A 22,132-nucleotide genomic window follows, 5' to 3' on the forward strand; every position below is an offset into this window, starting at 1 on the left:
CTTAAGGATAAATAAGTAATTTTAAATAGAAAAGAAACGGAGATATTCAAATATTTGAAATCTCAAGCTGTTAAATGTAAATTTGTCAAATGCAAGCCGCCTATATGTAAATTATCCTCCAAAAAAATCCAGCGCATTACGTTCGACGAATTTCAAGGAGATAAAATTCCGTTTTATTCCTGTTAACAACGTCGAGAAAAATTGTACGGCTGAAATAAAAGCAGCGAAAATGAGCAGTGATTATATACAAAACTAAGCGAGGGAGAACGACAAAGAAGGAGAACCCGAGAGGCAAGAGCTCCTTTCATCTCTCCTCTGCCGCTGCGTTCCTGATCGCGCTTTTCCTTCCTCCGATCGCCCACCGGAAAAGCCAGGATTTTCCGGCGAGGAATGGCGGAGGCCGACGGAGAGAGCGCCCTGCTCGAGGAGGCCGCCCGGGTGCTGGAGCGGGCGAAGGAGCTGCAGGACTCGTCCGCCTCCCTCATCTCCCAGACCAAGAACGAGGAGCAGTCTCTCTGCCAGCGCGCCCTCGCCCTCGAGTCCGAAATCCAGCGGCTCAAGCGCTCCATCGATGCAGCGACGAAGGCCGGGGCCGTCGATCACCAGACCGCCGATAAGGTCTGCTCTTGATCCCGTTGCTCCGAACGATCGGCTTCTTCTTCTTCTTCTTTTGAATTTGCCGATTTGCTTTTTCATCACTAATTGAACTCCCTGAGGTCCGTTCTTTCGTAATTAGATCGTCTGGAGTTCCATTTCCTTCCATTTGACGTTATTGATTGTGTTTATTCTTTTCTTTGGCTTTTTTTGGGGTGAAGATGGAGGACAAATTGTACAAAGCCAAATGTGTGATGAGAGATGGCGATGTTTCTTTGTTTCTCCCCGTGAAATCCAATGGTACCGTCTTCTGAGACTTGTATGGACTCTTTCCGTAGATTCCTTAGCGTGTAGCTCCTAAATAATTTCATCTCCTAAACATCGTAAACAATTCAAAAGAACATAGTTAAGGTATTTTTTTCTTTATCTAAACTTGTAGATGTGTTGATCTTTATTTAATTGCTAAAAATCGTCCTTTACATTGAATCAATGTAGCCATAAAATTCGATTTCATCGTCAAGTTTTAGTGTGATATCAACTGTTGATTTTTTGTTTCTCTGGAAACACTTCTAAACATGAAAATCACACCATCTGAAGCATCTTTTTCTACTAAAAGTAAATTATGTAGGATATATTTGTAAGTTCAAATTAAGCAAATACCTAGGCATATGACTTTTCAAGCCCTTTAGGAAGGTTTAGGAGATAAGACTGTTTAGGACCTATAATCTGTCACATGGATACAGCTGCGGATATGGGGATACAGCCATTTTTATGAGGTTTCCAATATAACTTGTATAAAAGGGGATACCGAACGGGAGTTAAAATAGAGTATCCATGTGACATAGGCCAGAATGGCATTAGGAATCACAAGATCGTAGGTGTTCTTAACTGTTCTGAATGTCTCTATATAGAGAATAATATTGTGTGGTTCATGTGTAGGTAGATTTCTTAGGATGTTTCTTGGTCCTCTTAATGTACGGGCAATCAGAAAGGATGTGCAGTTGAAAGTGAAGGAGGAGTACAACAGTTACCGGGTAAGTTTACTCAACCTGCTTTGTTTACTAAAGTCATGGATTTGTTTGTCTTGGAAGAATTTTCTTATTAGAGCGATGATTGATGTATGTGCTAGCATTTATTTAGTTTTTCGAGCATCATCAACTGGCTATAAATAATGTTGTGGGTAGAGTATTGATTATATGAAATATATTATGGTTATGTGTACTTGTTTGCACTAATTAGAAGCTGCAATTATTGGCTTGCACTTGACAAGTTTAACATTTATGATATTCTTTTTTGGTGGAGAACAGTTTGGAAACTAATTGGCTTAGATAGGTTACTGTACAATTTTGAGAGACTCTAATCAATGTGATTGTTCCTTTTAGTGCACATACCTATGCATTGCACATTTGTGTTCTAGAGCTTTCTTGCAAAGAGATTTTCTGAAATAATGGTCGTTTTCTTCATTTTGTATTTTTCTCATTTTGATCTTGTGCTAGAAATCTATGTATTACACATCTTTTTTTTTTCAGAAATTTTGGGAGGTTTTCATTATGTTCTTTTAGCAGGAGTAACCAGTAAGTGTCCTCACAGGTTGGTGATCCACTAGCTTCTAGTATTCAGACTTTAGTCCTTTCTACTGAAGTTATCAATTTTATTTGACTTGTGGTATTAGGTAGGACCTTGACAAGCATATAGATGTGAAAATCCACATCCAAAATCTTTTATTGATTTTCAAAACATTTTTCTTTAGAAAACTCGCCTCCCATTTCAGAAAATATGGGAACCCTGCCGGTACAAGATTCAGCCGTTCATCAAGATTGAGACTTTCTTGAAGAATCACTTTTCCTAGCTTTTGGGCAGAGCTTTCACAACACCTATGAAAAGAGAGAGAGAGAGTCTTGGTGGTGGGACCCATTAAGCCTCTGTAATAGGCAAGAAAGAGAAACTGACAATTAGCAAATGCAAACAATAAAAATTTAACTAAAAATAAAAAAAAGCGAGAGGTTAGAGAACTTACGGGCTTGTTGAATCTCTAGCCCCGTTTGTGGTGTCGGCAGAGTCTTCCCATTCCGACCGGGAGCTTAGAATCCGGCATAATATCCCTACTCTGACCGGGGTTTCTTACTGGCTATGTCACAGGGACTCGGAAAAACAGATGCCGCATCCGCGTCGACGCGACGCGACGCGGGTGCGCGTGCGGCACCGGGTGCGGTCAACGCACCCAGGCTCATTTTGATACATCTTTTTGATTTTTTTTTTTAAATTTTGCCCTATGAAATGGTACAAGGGTGATTCTTTGGACAAATCAGAGGTGCCGGAAAAATGCAAAGGGTGTTTTGGAAGGGGTGTTGTTTTAGAGTTGATACCTGGGGATTTGAAGGCAATAGGAAAAGGTTGCAGAGTCCTTGTTGCAGTAGCTCCTGCTGCAACTGCACCACAGGGACATCGTATAAATCGCTCGACCTGCCCTCACTGTTATAAAAGGTGGGGCTGTTGTTATAACGGGAGAAGGGAGGCATCTTAAAAGGGAACGCATCGGTGCGAGACAACTTTTGAGGCGCTGGACTAATACCTTCCCTCTCTTCACCGGAATCATTCACGGCCAAGGCTGCTGCTGCACCTGCAAAGCTCCCTGCTATGCCTGCACTACTACTGCCCCGGTCTCTGATGCGCAACCAATCTCCCCCTTTCATCCTTTGCTGCTTCCAACATTCGGCCTTTGGGACAAATTAGCAAAGCTAACGCTGCTGCCCCTTATTACTTCAAATCACATCACACTAACCCTTTACATGTCTCGAGTGTTGCACCCAACCAGGGTTGGGGACTCCAACCAAAGTTCCTTCACGTGATGCACTAACTAATTGCCCCCAACTAGTCTCACCTCCACTTCCAGAAGGAAAAAGCGCAAAACACAAAATCTCCAAATATCTTATTATATGTCATAAAGAAATCTAAAAATGTAAAGGTAGAAAAGATGGCTGGAGGCGGTACGGTCACGGAAACAGAGGTTAAAACTAATAAAATATTGACTGGTGATTTTAAAGCCCGAGTAATTACGCGGGACGACTTTTAAATATGCCTTGCCCAGGACCCGCGTTGGGGGAACTCGGACCCCTTTTAAATATATATATATATATATATATATATATATATATATATATATATATATATATATATATATATTTTTTTTTTTTTTTAAAAAAAAAAAAAAATTTGCCGCACCCCCGCACCCGGGTTTTTTGGAAGTGCCGAATCCCCGCACCCGCACCCGCTCCCGACCCGCACCCATGTGACTTAGCTTACTGGGAAGGGGCACTCCTTGTAGGAAACACTACTCTATTAAGCTAGGAAAGTAATTCCTACACTATACTAAAGTAATTACTTAGTATTTTCTCCCAAAAATGCAGGAAAATTCTAAGTAAGAAGGCTATCCTAGGCTAAGAGAGTGTCAAACACTCCGTATAAATCCGAGGCTTGGTGGTCAATGAAGCGGGAAAGCTAGACTAGAAAGCTAGTTACCTAGGAAAGCTAGAAGAATAGGAAATTACCTCGAGGGGCCGCTCTCGGAAGCGAAGGAAAGGAATAAAGAAGGTAGGCGCTCCCAATTCTCCATCAAGCACACACACTCAAGTGGAGAAGCTTGAAAAAGCTTGAGATAATCCCCAAATAAAGCACAAAGAAAGTCTTTATAGGCGTTTTTCAGGCCTCAACAACTGAGGCCGTTGGCAGACGGGCCATCAACCGATGTTCTGATCCTCAGCAAATGGCCATCTACTGAGGACCAATCGGGCATGGACCAATCGGGCTTGATCGGATCCGGTTTTGTGTCCACATCTAGTTGACCATCGGTAGATGGACCATTTGCCAACTGTCAAATGGATTCAAATATGGGTCGGGTCAACCTAGTCCGAATCCATATTTGGATCCAATTAACCTTTGATAGATGGGCCATTTGCCGATAGTCATTTGGATCCAAATCTGGATGGCTCAAACCCAAATTGTCCAGACCTATCCTTACACATTTCAGGAAAAAACCTCTATCTTGGGATCTAGAAGTCCATTTGATGAACAATTTAGTGTATTGGAAAGCTAATATCCTCTTCTACGATTAGTCTTTTGGGCTTAAAACCAAATTAAACTGTTTGAATTGTCAAAATGCTCTCAAAATGGGCCATACTTTTTGAACAAGTTTTTTTAAAATCCAAAAACATGTTTTGGCCCTAACTTTTTACTTTGATATTGGATTGAAGTGATTTTTGGCTTGTTGGAAAGCTGGAAACCTCTACTTTTTGGTTAAAAAAGTTTGAGGATGTCAATTTACGAGTAAAAAAGAGGTAAAGCCCAAGTTATTACTCGAAAAGACCTGAAACACCTAGCCTTTTAAAAAGTTATTCTCGAAAATTATTTTATCAAATAGAACTTCAAAGCACCCTTTAAAAATGTTTGAGTGTACTTGACTATGTTTGGAAGGTTTGTGCACCTCCCGAGAATTTCCTTCCTTTCGAAAAGTTCACACCTTAATCCTCTTGAGTGCGAACAAGCATCTCAATTTTGACAAGTCATGGCATTGACTTTACAATTTACATCATGGCCAAGATGAATGTTGGTTGAGAACTCGGAAAAATTTTGGGTGTCTACAAAGCACCCTACTAAAAATAGGTTTCTCTTGGGCTAATTCATGCTTCTTATTGATTAAAGCACTTGCTTCTCATGTTCCTTCGCTGAAGATTCATTTTTGAGTCTCGTAGTTTTGGTGTCTACATGCTGATTCATTAAAAATATTATGTTTAATAGTTCATCATTTAGTTAATGGCTATGTTGATTCAAATGATTTTTTTTTCATTCTTTTGAAGAAAGCATTTATTGAACTTTCCAGCTGATAAGGAACTTTGAAGGTGGTACCATCAATTTTTCCCCTTAAATTTTCACATCAAAAGCTAACTGAGGCTGGTGTGAAAATCATATGTTTGACTGTGCTAGATTATAGTTGTCAGTTTTTTGTTTCTTATGTACATTGATGTAAATATGTGAGTTAGGAGTATTTTAGTCTTAATTCTCTATTTTGTTGTGGTAACCCTAACAAAGAGGTTCGACCCATGTATCTTTTCTCTTAGTTCAATAATACAAGATGTTTGGCTGTCCATCGAACCTCTCTCTCTCTCTCTACGATTGATTTCAATATGGTGTCAGCGTTAGTTAGGACTTAGGAGAGTTTTTGCATCCAAAAGAAGGGCACTGGAGCATCTAGCTGCAATTTTGCAGGGAAGTAGCAGGAAATGCAGATGGTGTCATCTTAGGGATGGATGATTGACTGGTTTTGGCTACTTTCAGAGTAAGTTGGTTTCGAGTTGGAAGAACACTAAACTCCATGTCATTTGCAGCTATAGGGAGTGAGTTTCAATTGTTTTTTTGACTCTGGAAATTTTCTTAAAGCTGCAATCTGAAACTTGAATCTGAGTCCATTTTCAAGTTTTTGAGAACCTAATTTGCTTCTATTAGTGTTATTTTTTTATTTAAAGGTGGTAGAAGACTTGGTTTGACAAGATTTGGTGTGATTTTTTCATAGTGGGGAAACTTGTGAAGAGACATAAGAGGCAGCAGCCTATTCTTGACTACTTCTTGCCCTACAACTTGGTATTTAAGACCATTGGTGGTTTATCTTGTGCTGCTATTTGTGTTTGGAGGTATTGGTACTTTGTACTCTTGAGTTGTTTTTGTTCGGGATGGACAAGAACGATCTCATTCAAGTATCCCTGTTAAACTTGATAGTACTAACTGCACCTTTTTGAGCTTTGTACTCTTGAGTTGGTGGTTTATCTTGTGCTGCTATTTGTGTTTGGAGGTATTGGTACTTTGTACTCTTGAGTTGTTTTTTGTTCGGGATGGACAAGAACGATCTCATTCAAGTATCGGTTGGAGCATTCATCCTTTAAGCAGAGAGAAGATGGGAGTATATGGATGAAAGGCACTATATAGGCCCCATGTAATAATCATTTATCATCAATGAGAAAACTAGCTGTTAGCTTTTGGAGGTCTCTTTGCCTCGAAGGAGAATTCCCTTCTCTCTCTCTCTCTCACACACACACACACCTGCCATTTTTCACCGCACTAGTGTGCTCGCATGTGTGTCCTGTAGCACCCTTGCCACACACCCACACCCTCGCATGCATAACCCATGTTGCCAGTCATCCGTGCAACACTTGATAAGAGTTCAGCCCCAACTTAGCCGACACATCAATTTTCAACTATCATATCATGAGATTTTTGGATAAGGAGTATCCTTTTAACAAAATTAATGTTTAACTCATATTTTTTTTAAAATTATTCTCTGCTTTCTTCAGTAGGTAGGCTGGGCAGTAGCTCCCATGGTTATGTAACCATAACACAAGATGCTCTTAAAAATATAAGTGCCATAATTACAATAAGCACCAGTACACTTTAATAAGAGATTAAAAATTCACCATTTGTACCATCTCACACTATGATTTGAAATAAAAACAGAATATCATAGGTACTTTTAAATAACTGAGAGTCCAGAGTGCAATAGATTGTTTAGAACTGTTTGACTACCGAAGCTCTCAATATGAAAACCTACTAAAAGAAAATTTGCAAGTGTTGTAGATAGCTTCAAGTTATAAAACACACTTAAGTTGGTGGGTGTTAAAGTCTGTATAACTTTAGGCGTGTTTTACTGGCCTAAATAACTGAACTACCAGGGCAGTGTCTTTTTTGGAAGGATTTAATTACTTTTGATGGTCACATAATCATTTGGGTATTTGTTATAAAATACCCTTGGGATTTTTGAAAAGGATCATCATGTGTCCTTTCACCCATTAATAGCTCTTACACTTCCCTCCCAGAAAAGGACCTAGCTGCTTTCATGTCTGACAACACTGCACTTGTGTCAGTGTTCAAGTGACATAGGTGTAGGCGCATAATGAGTTACAAGTATGTCTTTGAAATCATCTGGTACCATATTCCAATAAAAGGCATGCTATGTCTGAATGAAGTATAGGGGCTGATTACCAAGCTCTGGCAGCTGCTAATTCTTAAGCTTAATCAGCTCACCGTTTGGTGACTGCTTATTTCAGAAAACAGATTAACCCATTTTATGTTGTGAAAATAAGAGCGTTGCAAAAATTCTTTGGAATCTAGTCAAAAGATTGAAGAATAAGCATGTTGATTTTGCTTGGAAGAAAATTAAAGACGTTGGCATTTTGACCTTAATTTGTTAGCAGCAAGAATCCAATTGCAGGTTCGCTCACAGAATTCCTTTGGCATGATCAGCTTAAGAAGCAAATGTCCATGGTCATATCCATGCACAGTGTTGAGGTGATGTTAAGAATGGCATCTAGTTTTGTAATTTGATTTATAATATGGTTGTTTATACTTAATGTTGAGCCTAATACCATAATCATAAATCATTATTAAGAACATTGCAAAGAATAGAATAATGGTTTAATCCATAAGTTCTGGCCTTTGCTTCTTGGCAGCTGATGCATTTTCTTCTCCGTATTCTCTCTTCCATCTTAGTTTCTTCACTAACAGACATTTTTGCTGCCGCTTAACCATTTTATGTTTTGTATCCATTCCTTTTCCTGCTATTTTGTTAATCTATCATTTGATGAATTGTTTTTTTATTCGAGTTTGCACATAAACATGTAGCATATATACATAATGCAATGATAAATCATCTTTTTCTATCTTGTTTTGATGTCTCTACTAATTATTGCTGGCAGGATCGCACAGCTGTTTTATTTATGATATTTCCATGCACACTCCTGTTTTTAAGGCATTGGATCTGGGATGGATGCTTTCCTGCACTTCCAGTTCAACTATACCAAGTATTTACCTGTTCCTTGTCAGATACTTGAAAAACAATTTACATCTTCCAATAGAAATTTAGTTTTCATCAATTTATCGAATCAAAGCATGAGAAAATTTCTCTTTTTTCAGGCATGGCTGCTATTTCTATATACGAGTTTGTCCTTGAGGGAGAACATATTAAGAGTAAATGGGAGTGATATTCGTCCTTGGTAAATGGTCTGATCTTTGCTTCATGTGGTTTGCCAAGTTTCTTTTGGAGCATGGACGTGTGATGCAATTTAATTCTTTTTGAAAATTCTGGTTCTTAAGATCTGGTGAAACTGTGAAAGTCTTTATTTTCCCATCATTCATCCAAAGCTGATGATGCCATGAGATTGTATGTTGGGTTTTATAATAGATTACTTGCTATGATTTCGTCATTCACTTTGATCTATAGTAGTTTTATACTCATTGTAGATTTAATAAATATGGAGACGACATGACTGGAAATTATTGCATCTTTAGTTTTTCTACAGACAAAACATAACTGGCAATTCTTGCATCTTTAGTTTTTCTACAGACAAAATTCAATCCTCATTCAGGTTTTCTCTAGATGATCTTCTAACAAGTTTATAGAAAGTTTATGAAACGTATGTATCTTAAGAAGTTGATTAGTGATCAAGTAGAAATAATGTTAAATAATATAAAGAAAAATAAATCATCAGGTCCAGATGGTTTCCTATCAAATCTTGAAACTCAGTTGGTGAGATAGTGATAAAATGGTTAATAAAACATTTTAACAATTATTTGTCCACAAAAGAAGTGTGCAATGGGTGAAAAAAGGGTATTTTGGTTCATATACATAAGAATAAATGTGTTATCCAAAACTGGGCCAAGTATATGGGTATTAAGCCTATCTTTAAAGAAAGAAAAAGGCATAAGGATATTAAACATAGTTAGATGAGGTGGTCATAAGCTAGTGGAATGTTATGTGAGAGACACATCCTTTGTATAATTAAAAGGATATTTCTGTAGGACTGTTGAAAGATTTACATGTTTGTAGTGTTGCATATTGCACAACTAAAAAAGCAATAAGATATAATACTGGTTGCAGAAATGCATCACCGAGTCACCAGTTGACTCTCTTAAGTTGTATATAGTTATTTGTGTATATTATATATATGTATACCAATGTTGTGAAAAGCACTGAGGCGTAGCGAAGCACTCCTCCAAAAATGAAGCGAGGCATAAAGCGCAAGCCTCAAAAATATATTTTTAAAATTGGAAAACATTAAAAAATATCTAAAAATAGAAATGAATAAAAGAAATGCTTTATTGATGAAGCAACAACCATTAATAAATACCAAAAAATATGAGAATAACATATAAAAGTATCATTAATGCAACAACTTGATCTATCCAAGTATCTAACAAATTAAATGTGAGCATTCAATGAAAATTTAAGTAACAAAATCACTAACAATCAAATTCCTTAACATCATCATATAATAATGCACACAAACTCTTCTTAAGTTCTAAACAAACATTGAGCTAATTTTTCATGCATGCTTGTTTGAAAAATTAGCTCTATCAAACTACTAAAATCACACAAAATAATCCAAACTTACACTTAGTCTCACAAATAAAAAAACAAACATTTTCATTTAACAATTTTTTTTTTTAATTTCCATGATCTAACAGTCAATTACATGTACATGTAATGAAGAGGGGTGGAAGCACCAATAGAGCAAGAACACTCTTTAAGAGTGACCACAAGAGTCAAGAACACAAACACTAAAAGTGTATACACAAAACTCACAAAAGTAGAAAATGACTTAAAGTCATAAGTTGAATATTATTGAAGAAAGAAAGAGGAGGGTGAAAACCCAATACCTTTACAAGAGTGAGCCTCCTCTATTTATAGAGGAGGAGAGCTAAAGGGGGACCATAAAGGGGGCTCCCTTCTAGTCGTTGGGAGCCCCAACGGTCATAAATATGATCGTTGGGGCCCCAAAGACTAGATAGGTGGGGCCCCTTATGGTCCTTCAAAAGTAAAACTAAGAAATAAAAAAAGAAAAAGAAAAAGGAGAAAAGAAAGAAAAAAGGAAAAGGTCCAAAAGGAAAAAGTACATTGGTGATTTACCAAAACGCCCCTATCGGGTTTTTGGTTATACAGAAAAAGAAATATATTATGTATATATACATATATACATATATATACTTATATATATATACGTATGTATATATATAAGTATATGTATATATATATTTATATATACATAATTTAACATGCCCCCTCAAACTTTATGAGGAGAAGACCGAAAGTTTGCTAAGAAGAAACATAAATCGTGGAGTTGGGAGCGCTTTGGTGAAGAAGTCAGCTAGTTGATATTCTGAAGTAACATATGACAATGTGATAGTTCCTCTGAGATATTCGTCTCGAACATAATGGCAATCTATTTCGATATGCTTGGTCCGCTCGTGAAAAGTATGATTGCTTGCAATATATATCGCGCTTTTGTTATCACAGCAGAGCTTGGTGGGAGAGGAAATGAGGATGCCCATGCCACCAAGGAGACTTCTGAGCGATACGATTTCCATAGTTGTCATTGCCATGGCCCGATACTCAGCTTCAGTGGATGATAGTGAGACCTTCTGCTGTTTCTTGCATCTCCACGAAATGAGGGATTCACCTAAAAAAATGCAAAGACCAGTAGTTGAGATACGATCATTGGGATTTCCTCCCCAGTCAGCATCAGTAAAAGCAGTTAACTCAAGAGATGAGGAAGAGGATAAGAAGAGTCCCTTGGAGATGGTATTTTTGACGTATCGCACAATTCTCATTACGGCTGCCATATGAACTGAAGTGGGTGCATGCTGAAACTGGCTTGCTGCATAAACCACATGAGCTATATCTGGACGTGTGATGGATAGATAGGTGAGGGATCCAATTAATTGACGAAAGGGGGTTGGATCCTCAAGAAGAACACCATCCTCAAGTCTCAGTTTTGCATTGATAACTTCGGGAGTCTCAACTTTCTTTTCATCAGATATTCCTGACTTGGTACAAATGTCTGCAACTAATTTCATTTGAGATAGGATGTAACCTCATGCAGAATAAGCTACTTCAATTCCTAAAAAATATCTCAAGTATCCAAGGTCAGACATATCAAAAGTTTCTTTTAACATAGACTTTACATTATTTACCCCCTTTTTGTCACTCCCAGTGATGATCATATCATCAACATATAACAAAAGCATAACAATGGAGTCACCTGTCTTCTTAACAAAAAGAGCAGTGTCAGTATAGCAAGAAGTAAATCCTAAATTGATTAATACATTACTAAACTTATCATACCAAGCTTTAGGAGCTTGCTTAAGTCCATATAAGGCTTTTTTTAATTTAAAATTTTTTTCATTTAAATTCATACCTGGAGGAGGTTCCATATAAACTTCTTCATTTAAATTTCCATTTAAAAAGATATTTTTGACATCTAGTTGAAAAATTGACCATTTTTAATAGAGGCTATTGCAATAAGGGCTCGAACACTAGTCATTTGAGCAACTGGGGCAAAAGTTTCATCATAATCTACCCCATACTCTTGGGCATATCCTTTGGCAACTAACCTAGTCTTATATCTTTCTAATGAACCATCACTCTTAGTTTTTACTTTAAAAACCCATCTACATCCAACGGGTTTCTTGCCATTGGGTGGATCAATGATTTCCCAAGTTTGTGCCCTTTTAAGAGCATTAAGTTCCAGTTCCATTGCTTTATTCCAATGAGCATATTGTTTAGCATCATTGTAATGAGATGGTTCATGAAAGGAGTGAAGAGCTAGTAGACATGCTCAAAAGTTTGGAGAAAAAGAATCATACGATACAAATCTATTTGGTACTTTAGAAATACGATTTGATCTTCTTTGAGAGGTTTCTTCAATCGACTCACTTTGAGAGAATTTTTCAAGGGCACAAGGTGGATTTCTTTCATTCCTTCTAGAGTAGACTTGTGTTTGTCTTGATACATTTTCTTCTAAATTTTGATCATCATTTGGATGTTCAAAATGATCTTCTATGAGAGGTTCATTAGGATCAATATGATCATTTATGATGTTTTCTTGAGGTAACAAGTCAAGTAAAAAGGAATAATCAATATTTTCATTTGGTTTGTGCGAAAAACCATTTTCTTCTTCTAGGAATGTGACATCTTTTGAGATATAAAGTTTGTTTTTGAGTATGTCAAAACATCGATAACCTTTTTGTTTTTCGCCATATCCTAAGAAAATACATTCAATAGCCCTAGGAGAAAGTTTATCATTTTTGTGAGTTAGAACAAAGCATTTACATCAAAAAATTCTTAGTCTTTTATAATCGGGAGACATATTGTAAAGTTTCTCAAATGGAGAAAGATTTTTCAAAGAAGATGAAGGGATTCTATTGATAAGGTATGTTGAGGTTAGAACCGCTTCGGCCCAAAAGGATTTTGGAATATTTTTTGAAATTAATAACGTTCTTGTGGTTTCTATAATGTGTCTATGCTTTCTTTCCGCAAGACCATTTTGTTGCGGAGTGTTGGGACAAGAACGTTGATGACAAATTCCATTTTCTTTTAAATAGCTTTGAAATTCATTTGACATGTATTCGCCTCCCGAATCGGACCTAAGAATTGATAAATTTCCCAAAAATTGATTTTTAACCATCGCATGAAATTTCTTAAAGAAGGAAAAAGCTTCGGATTTGCGGCTTAAGAAGTAAATCCATGTAAATCGAGTGAAGTCCTCAATAAAGACCACATAGTAGGAAAATCCTCCTTTGGGCAAAATAGGGGAAGGTCCCCATACATCGGAATGAACAAGTTCAAAACGCCGAGTGGTGAAATAATTTATTTGAGAAAATGGAGTAGCTTTAGATTTTCCAAAAATGCAATATTTACAAGTCATGTGATTGTCTTTACAAGTATTGTTCAAAAAAGGAAAAAGAGACATTTTTACAAAATTTGGATGACCAAGTCTCTCATGCCAAATTCCAATACTTTTGTCCTTTACAAGATTGCAAGATGACTTAGATGGAAGAGTAAAAAAATCCATAAAATGGAGATCACCCCTTCTATGGCCTTGCCCAATCAGCTTCCCTGACCGGAGATCCTGCACGGTGCAATCTTTAGGTGAGAAAGAGTCTTGGCATCCATGATCGGTGATTTGGGAAACGGAAAAAAGATTTAGATTAATCTTTGGAACGATTCTTACTTTAGGAACGAAAAAGTTTTGAGAGGTTTTAAAATCAAGTGTTCCAATACTCTCAAATTTTAAAGATGTTCCATCGGCCGTTGAAACATAAGAAGATATGGGTTCGGAAAAAACATTAGAAAGAGAGTTTTTATGAGATGTCATATGAAAAGAAGCACCGAAGTCTAGTATCCACATACCTGGAGGTGATGAAGAATAGGCGATGGCGGCTCCGGATGTTGAAGAAGAAGTTTTGAAAAGATGTTGGAGAACTTCAGAGATATGATTAAGAGTTTCTTTGATATCTCCCTCTTTAGCACTTTCTTCTTCCTTCTTTGGAGAATTTTCTTCAACCACGGCTACTTTTTCCTTAAGCTTTGGACAAACCGGTCTAATGTGTTCTGGTTCATTACAATAGTGACATATCACTCCCCTTCTAGGCCCATTATTTTTGTTAAAGTGAGGAGGTCTATATGCTTTTACATTTGATCCGGGCCTAGTAACGGCCAAAACTTCATCACTCTTAATGCTTAGGCCAAGTCAAGTTTTTTCTTGGCATATTTCGGCAAGGGCGTCTTCAATGGGTAAGGCTTTACTTCTATGGAGAAGGGATGCCCTAACTTGTTCAAATTCCGGTCGAAGACCATGAAGAAATTGGAAAAAGTGCTCTTTTTCAATTTGTTCCCTTCTTAATTCAATATCTTCCGGAGCTACCCATTTAGGCTCAAGAAGAACAAGTTCATCCCAAAGAGGGGTTAAAGAGCTAAAGTAGTCCCGGACACTCATATCCATTTGTTTGGTGGAACGGATTTTTTCTTGACAAAAAAATTATCGAGCAAGATACTTTTGGGTATACATACCCTTAAGGAAGAACCATGCCTCATTGACTCTTCTAAATTTGGCAATATTAGCACAATTTTTGAGGTCCACATTGTTCATAAACCATGCCAAAATTTTGGCATAGTTACTTTCCCAATCCTCAACTTTGGATTGATGGTCATTAATAGCTTTGATGCGCTCATCGCCATCTAAAGCTTTTTCAACCTCATTTTCTATTTTAGTGAGAACAAGAGAGGGTTCGGGAGTAGTTTCCATAACAAAACCCCAAAGTTTCTTACCTCTTAGATGATTTTCCATAGCGGAGGCCCACATAAGATAATTGGACCCATTGAGCTTAAAAAAAGATCAACTTTAGAATCACGTTCCATCGGCACCAAATATTCTTTCTTTCTTCAAAAGCTTGAGAGACACACGTCCCGAGATAGCAAAGAGAAGCCCAATCACCAACCGAGCTTTGATACCATGTAATGAAGAGGGGCGGAAGCACCAATAGAGCAAGAACACTCTTTAAGAGTGACCACAAGAGTCAAGAACATAAACACTAAAAGTGTATACACAAAACTCACAAAAGTAGAAAATGACTTAAAGTCATAAGTTGAATATTATTGAAGAAAGAAAGAGGAGGGTGAAAACCCAATACCTTTACAAGAGTGAGCCTCCTCTATTTATAGAGGAGGAGAGCTAAAGGGGGACCATAAAGGGGGCTCCCTTCTAGTCGTTGGGAGCCCCAACGGTCATAAATATGATCGTTGGGGCCCCAACGACTAGATAGGTGGGGCCCCTTATGGTCCTTCAAAAGTAAAACTAAGAAATAAAAAAAAAGAAAAAGGGGAAAAGAAAGAAAAAAGGAAAAGGTCCAAAAGGAAAAAGTACATTGGTGATTTACCAAAACACCCCTATCGGGTTTTTGGTTGTACAGAAAAAGAAATATATTATGTATATATACATATATACATATATATATATACTTATATATATACGTATGTATATATATATATATATATATATAAGTACATACATGGTCACATGCATATTTGCAAATAATTACACAAACTGAAAGTAACAATTTCATATATATGATTTTTATATAAACAAACTAACAAAATTGACATACAATTTTTATATACAGTCAATTAATTGAAAAAAAATCCAGTCATTAAGAAGAAGAAGAAGAAGAAGAAGAAGAAGAAGAAGAAGAAGAAGAATTAAAAAAAGAGTGAATAAAAAGAATTGAAGAAGAAGACTGGAAGAAGGAGAAGAACAGAAGAAGCAAATGAAGAAGAAGAACAATAAGGAGGAGAACGAAAGAAAAAGAAGAAGACTGAAAGAATATGAAGAAGAATAAGAAAATGTAGGATGGAAGAAGAAGGGAACAAGAAAAAGAAGAAAAAAAGAGGAAGAAACAAGCAGAATAATGAACAAAGGAAGGGAAGAAGAAAAAGAAGAAAAAGAAGAAAAAGAAGAAAAGGAGAAAAGACGAAGGTGAGAGAGAGGGGTACATACCTGGTGCTCTTCTTCTTCTTTGTTTTCTTTCAGTAGGAGAGAGAGTTCCCTAGCCCATCGGGCCTCCCCCTTTCATTTCTTTTTTTTATGTATTAGATTTGGGTTTGACCCAATCGGTTTGAGGCATGCCTCGCCTCGAGGCGCACACCTCTGGCCTATTTTGCTACACATGCGCGCCTCGAGGCGAGGCACACTTTCATTGATATATACGTGTATACATACTCATGTATGTATATACATATATACATTATATATATTTCTTTTGTTCTTTATTTTTATTCTTTATTTTTTTTGTATTTTTTGTGTAGTCAACATTGAGCTGACTAGCCGTTAGTGCTAGGCCAATGGCTATATGGCCTCCTTCTTTGTATATATATAGGGTTTCTTCCCCTTTGTAAGGCAATGCATTATTTGTGCATTGTCCAGCCATTAATAAAATATTTTTTTCTTATATTGAGTGCTATCTTTGGAGTGTTTTTATTGTGCCCTTAGTGTCTATTATTGTGATTGTGCCTTTAGTGGCCCTTGTGGTCGTGACCTTTGCTGGCTGATTTGGTGATTGATTGTGCTCGTGTTTTGTAGATCTACACTTATCTACACTTGTGGGTGTTCTATTCATTACATGGTATCAAAGCCATTGACTTTTGATCCTTGAAATTGATCTCAAGTGGCTCAAGTGAAGAGGTTGTGGTTTGTGTGCTCCAAGTGTTCGTGATTCAAGAGACTTTTTTTGTTTCTCTTGCTCTTTCTTTCCCTCCATCTCTTCTCTCTCTTTATCTCCATTATGGATGACAAAGAGATCATCACTATTGTACCTGCAAAGCTTTAATGACACAAACTATGTAATGTGGTCTTCAATCATGAAGCACTAAATATGGGAAAAATGACTGGGGCTTGGTAGATGGTACCGATGTGGAGCCAAAGCTTATTCTTACTAAAATAGACAATGGGAAGAGTATTGAGCTTTTAGGAGAGGAGAAAACCAAGGCGATAGTGGAGTACGAGAGACAGTGAAAAGAATGGCGGATTGGACCTTAAAAAATAATGTCATGGCTTATTAATACCGTTGACATTAATAAATGCTCTAGTTTGGCTAAGTTTGAGAATGCTTATGATGCTTGGAATTACCTCGAGCACATGTATTCCCTTAAAGATATTGCACGTGTGCAATTTACAAGACAAAATAAGAACCATGACACATGGAGTAATGAACATTAAAGAGTACTACAATGCCCTTGGAAAACCAACGTACATGTTGCACAATATGATCGAAAGCCTCTTTTCTACTAAAGAAACTATATAGGTCACTAAAAAGGTTAGATTACCAAAAAAGTGGAAAAATGGTGTTTTCCACTAGATTGCATATATATATATATATCCCCATGTTTGACACCAACACTTGAATCCATCCCTAGGTACTGCAAATGGTAGAAATTGTATGCCATGACCTCAGTCAATTGAGGAACAAAGGGATCTATGACAAGTATATTTTGTGCTGAAGGCCTGTTATGACATCATACCTGAATGTATCATGTAGAATACAAGACACTTCAGTATCAATCACTGGCATGCCTACAAAGGAAATTGAACTATGAAGCAAGGCCAATGATTGATACAAAGAAATTGGACTGTGAAGTGGATTACCTTGATAACCATATCAGGGTCATACAATTCTGATATCTTCACATGCCAACAGGTCTTGAATAACTTAACAGTAAAAATCTGTGCAGCATTCTGAATGAGCAGCAATAAAAGTCAAAAGCTCAAATATTGTTTTTTTTTTGCACATAGCCTGAACCAAGTGTTATAATATTTTTTAAAGCAGATTTGCAACAGGGGGCCTTGGAATTGATAGCCCAACCTTCAAAAAAAAAAGATGCAATCCTCATCACTAGAATAAGGGATTATTGTTTAAGTGGCAATTCATTTAATGCGGGCCTGAAAGTGTTACAGGGCCAAAACAAATGCATTTCTCTCTCTCTCTCTCATGGTTCGGCATGCTTATGCATTTTTCTTGTTGCCATTACCACTAATGATGTATAGGAAACAGGCTTGTCGGTGTTGCTTCCTTTTCTCTATTTTATGAAATAGAAATCAATGATTAGCTACTTGTTAGTTCTCATGTGGAAGTTCATTTATATTATCCTAACATCTGATTTTGTTCATCCTTGATAGGTGGATATGCCATCACTACTGTGCTATGGGAACGGCTCTGATCAGTCTCACATGGGAGATAAAAGGAGAACCTGATTGTGCCCATAAGCAGGTTGTCACTGCTCCTATTGTACCCTAGTTACTCATTATTGTAATGAGATGAGCGGAAAATAAATACAAGCCAACTAAGGGCATACAAACACACAATACAATGTGCACAACTACAAATCCACAATAAGCCAACTAGGGCTTGCAACACAATGCAAAAAATATAGATTTTATTGATAAAATGCTTAGTGAGAAGCATAAAATAAATATCGACAATGTGTCCCTATTTATACACAACACAAAAGAAAGAGAGAGAGCCTTGGGAGCTCCCATAGAGACTTGGGAGCTCCCAACGGCTATATCTATAGCCAGTGGGAGCAGCCCCAACGTCTCTATGGGTAATCCCTGTAGAGCCCCTTAAGGTAATAAAAATAAATTTATTTAAAAAAAGTAAAAAACACTATCTAACTAACCTATTCTTATTGAACTAACTTAGTTACATAATGTGAAATGACCAAAATGCCCTTTAGGCATTATATATATATTTATTTATTTTTAACACCCTTCCTTAAACTTATGGTGTATACACTGAAAGTTTGTTAAGTAAGAATATAAAACGTGGTGCAAGAGCTTTGGTAAAGAAGTCGGCAAGTTGATACTCAGAAGTAATATATGGAAGCTCGATGATTCCTTTCAAATATTCATCTTGTACATAATGGCAATCCATTTTATGCTTGGTGCTCTTATTGAAGGTGTGGTAGCTGGCAATATAGATGACACTCTTGTTGTCGCAATACATCTTCGAAGGTCTGGAGATGTCTATTCCGATATCTTTGAGAAGATTCCTTAGCTATACAAGTTCGATAGTTGTTGTAGTCCTAACCCTATATTCTGCTTCAGTAGATGGTAGTGAAACTTTCTGTTGCTTCTTGCACCTTCATGAAATCTGAGAATCTCCTAAAAAAACACAAAAACCATTAGTTGAGACCCTATCATTTGGATTTCCTCTTTAATCTGTAATGAAATGAGCAAAAAACGAATACAAGCCAACAAAGGGCATACAAACACACAATACAACTACAAATCCACTTAAGGATAACACAATAAGCCAATTAGAACTTGCAACAAAATGTAAAAAAAATTCTTTATTGACAAAAAGCTTAGTAAGAAGCTTAAAAATAAATGGGGACATTATGCCCCTATTTATACACAAGAGAGGGAGACTTGGGATCTCCCATAGAGACATTGGGAGCTACGAACAACTATATTTTTAGCCGTTGGGAGCAGTCCCAACGTCTCTATGGGTAATCCCCATAGAGCCCCTTACATTAAATGAAAAATACATTTATTAAAAAAAACTATCTAACTAATCTATTCCTAACCTAGTTATATAATGTGAAATGACTAAAATGCCCCTATCAGTCATTATATATTCGTTTATTTTTAAGAATATATATATATATATATATAATTATATATTTAAACATTCATATTTTAACACTCCTCAAACTTACAGTCTATGTCACACAGACTCTTCTAACAAGGCATCGTACCCGCACCCAGGTGGGTGTGACACTTGGACACAACTTCCTTTGTGTTAGGTGAAGTCAACCACACTGAGTTCCATTTCTATCCAAAAGTATATTCAGTTAACCCTAATCAGGTCCATTTTTATTTATATTATATATATAAATATATAAATGCACACAAATACACGTAGTGTTAACTTAAAACTGTTAATATATATATATATATATATATATATATATATATATATGAATGTTTAAATAGACCATGTGACATAGGTGCAGGTGCGGCGATGCAGCACTTTAAAAAAACTTGGGTGCGGTATATATATATACATACATACATACACTCCCCGCACCCTTTACAGTGCCGCATCCGCACCCGTAGCCACATCCGCACCCACACCTATGTGACATAGCTTACGGTGTATACACTGAAAGTTTGTTAAGTAATAATATGAAATGAGGTGATTGCAAGAGCTTTGATAAAGAAGTAAGCAAGTTGATATTCAAAAGTAGCATATGGAAGCTCGATGATTCCTTTCAAATATTCATTTCGTACATAATGACAGTCCATTTTGATATGTTTGGTGCGCTCATGGAAGGTGTCATTGCTACTAGCCCTATATTCAGCTTCAGTAGATGACAATGAAACTTTCTGTTTCTTCTTGCACCGCCATGAAATTAGAGAATCCCCTAAAAAAACAAAAAAATCAGAGATCCTATCATTTGAATTTCCTCTCCATTCAACATCAATATAAGCAAACAAATCTAAAGATGAGGATGAGGATAAGAAAAACCCTTTATTTATAAAATTATTTATATATCTCACAATCCGCAATGCAACACTCATGTGTATGGTGGTTGGAGCATGCTGAAATTGACTTGCAGAATGAACAACATGTGCTATGTTTGGTTTGGTGATTGTTAAATAGGTAAGTAACCCAATCAACTGTTTATATGGAGTACCATTTTCAAGTCTTAGCTTTGCATTGACAACTTCAGGTGTCCACTTTCTTGTCATCTGTAATACCAGACTTAGCACAAATATCAATAGAAAGCTTCATCTGAAAGAGAATATAGCCCTTGGGAAAGTAGGTGACTTCAATACCTAAAAAATATCTTAAAAACACAAAGTCAGAAATATTAAATTTTTTTTAAAACATTTTTATTTTCAATAACTCCTTGTTCATCATTTCCTGTTATTATCATGTCATCCAAGTATAGCAGTAGAATGACAATATTGATACCTATACTTTTAACAAAAAGAGCAGTATCAGTATAACAAGAATGGAATTCCAAATGAATCATGACACTACTAAATCTATCATACCAGACTTTTGGGGTCTGTTTGACCCCATATAACGCCTTTCTTAATCTAAAATTTTTTCCTTTGTGAATACTAAAACTCGATGGGGGGGGGTGTTAAAATGTACCTATTATATATATATATACATATATATATATATATATATATATATATATATATATATATATATATATATATATATATATATATATATATTCTGTTTATTACATCAATACCCGATAGGGGTATTTTTGTAATTTCACAGTTGTTTTAGAAAACAACTATTTTTTCCTTTTTGATCAAATGTAATTTTTATTATTTATTTTTTTATTTTTCTTTTTATTATTTTTGAGGACCAAAAGGGGCTCCAACATAGAAGTCGTTGGAGCCCCCAACGGTCACAAATGTGACCGTTGGGGGCTCCCAACGACTCTATGGGAGCCCCCTTTTGGCTCTCCTTTTGAGGCCCTTTGGCCCTCCTTTTTCCTCCTCCTTCTCTTGTATAAATAGGGGTGATCCCCTTGTGTATTTTTATCTTGGAGAGCTCCTCTCTCTTTTCAATAAGAGGCTTTGTATATTGTTGCCTTCTTAAAGGCTTGTGCTTGTATTGTCCCTTCGTGGACTTGTGATATTTTCTCTTTTATTCATTGTTGTATGTGCTTGTATGCACTCTTTATATTTCCGCAATATCTCATTACATGGTATCAGAGCCACTCGATTCTTGAAGGAAAGGTGTGGTTCGTGTATCTCTTATTTTGGTGGACATCTTCTCACTTCTTGGCAACATCATGGAGACAAAGATTGATCTTTCTTTCAAACTCAATGGAAAGAACTATATGATGTGGGCATCGGCAATGGAGAATAATCTCAAAGGGAAGAAGCTTTGGGGTTATGTCATGGGGACCGTTCCGGAACCGAAGCTTATGCTCACAAAAATGGAAAAAGATCAAGAAAAAGCTCTTGAGGGAGATGCTCGTCTCAAGGCCATTGAAAATCATCAAAAGGAAGTAGAAGATTGGGAAAGCAATCACGCAAAAATCCTTGCGTGGTTTATGAACAATGTGGAGCTTAAGGTATGTGCTAATATAGCTAAATTTCGTCGAGCCAATGAGGCTTGGTCCTTTATG

At 36.7% G+C, this 22,132-nt stretch overlaps 1 protein-coding gene across 5 annotated transcripts in view; it reads left to right on the plus strand.

Moving 5' to 3' along the window:
- Positions 1-271: 271 nt before the first annotated feature.
- LOC149845929 (uncharacterized) overlaps positions 272-22,132 on the plus strand; it is a 68,951-nt gene continuing 47,090 nt past the window's right edge. For 4 of the 5 annotated variants that reach the window (XR_016430486.1, XR_016430485.1, XM_089997791.1 and 1 more), the window contains exons 1-6: positions 278-618; positions 816-894; positions 1,534-1,628; positions 8,334-8,438; positions 8,551-8,630; positions 18,144-18,234. Coding sequence is in view for 3 of the 5 variants with exons in the window: in XM_089997791.1 (XP_089853917.1) it covers positions 391-618; positions 816-894; positions 1,534-1,628; positions 8,334-8,438; positions 8,551-8,630; positions 18,144-18,234 (678 nt within the window). In the remaining 2 variants the exon portion in view is untranslated. Of the gene's footprint in view, positions 619-815; positions 895-1,533; positions 1,629-8,333; positions 8,439-8,550; positions 8,631-18,143; positions 18,235-22,132 lie in introns of all 5 variants that reach the window. The other variant, XM_089997790.1, reaches the window with a different exon arrangement.

Source organism: Nuphar pumila, chromosome 2, assembly GCF_984573655.1.
Source record: "Nuphar pumila chromosome 2, dmNupPumi1.hap1.1, whole genome shotgun sequence".
Lineage (NCBI taxonomy): Eukaryota > Viridiplantae > Streptophyta > Magnoliopsida > Nymphaeales > Nymphaeaceae > Nuphar > Nuphar pumila.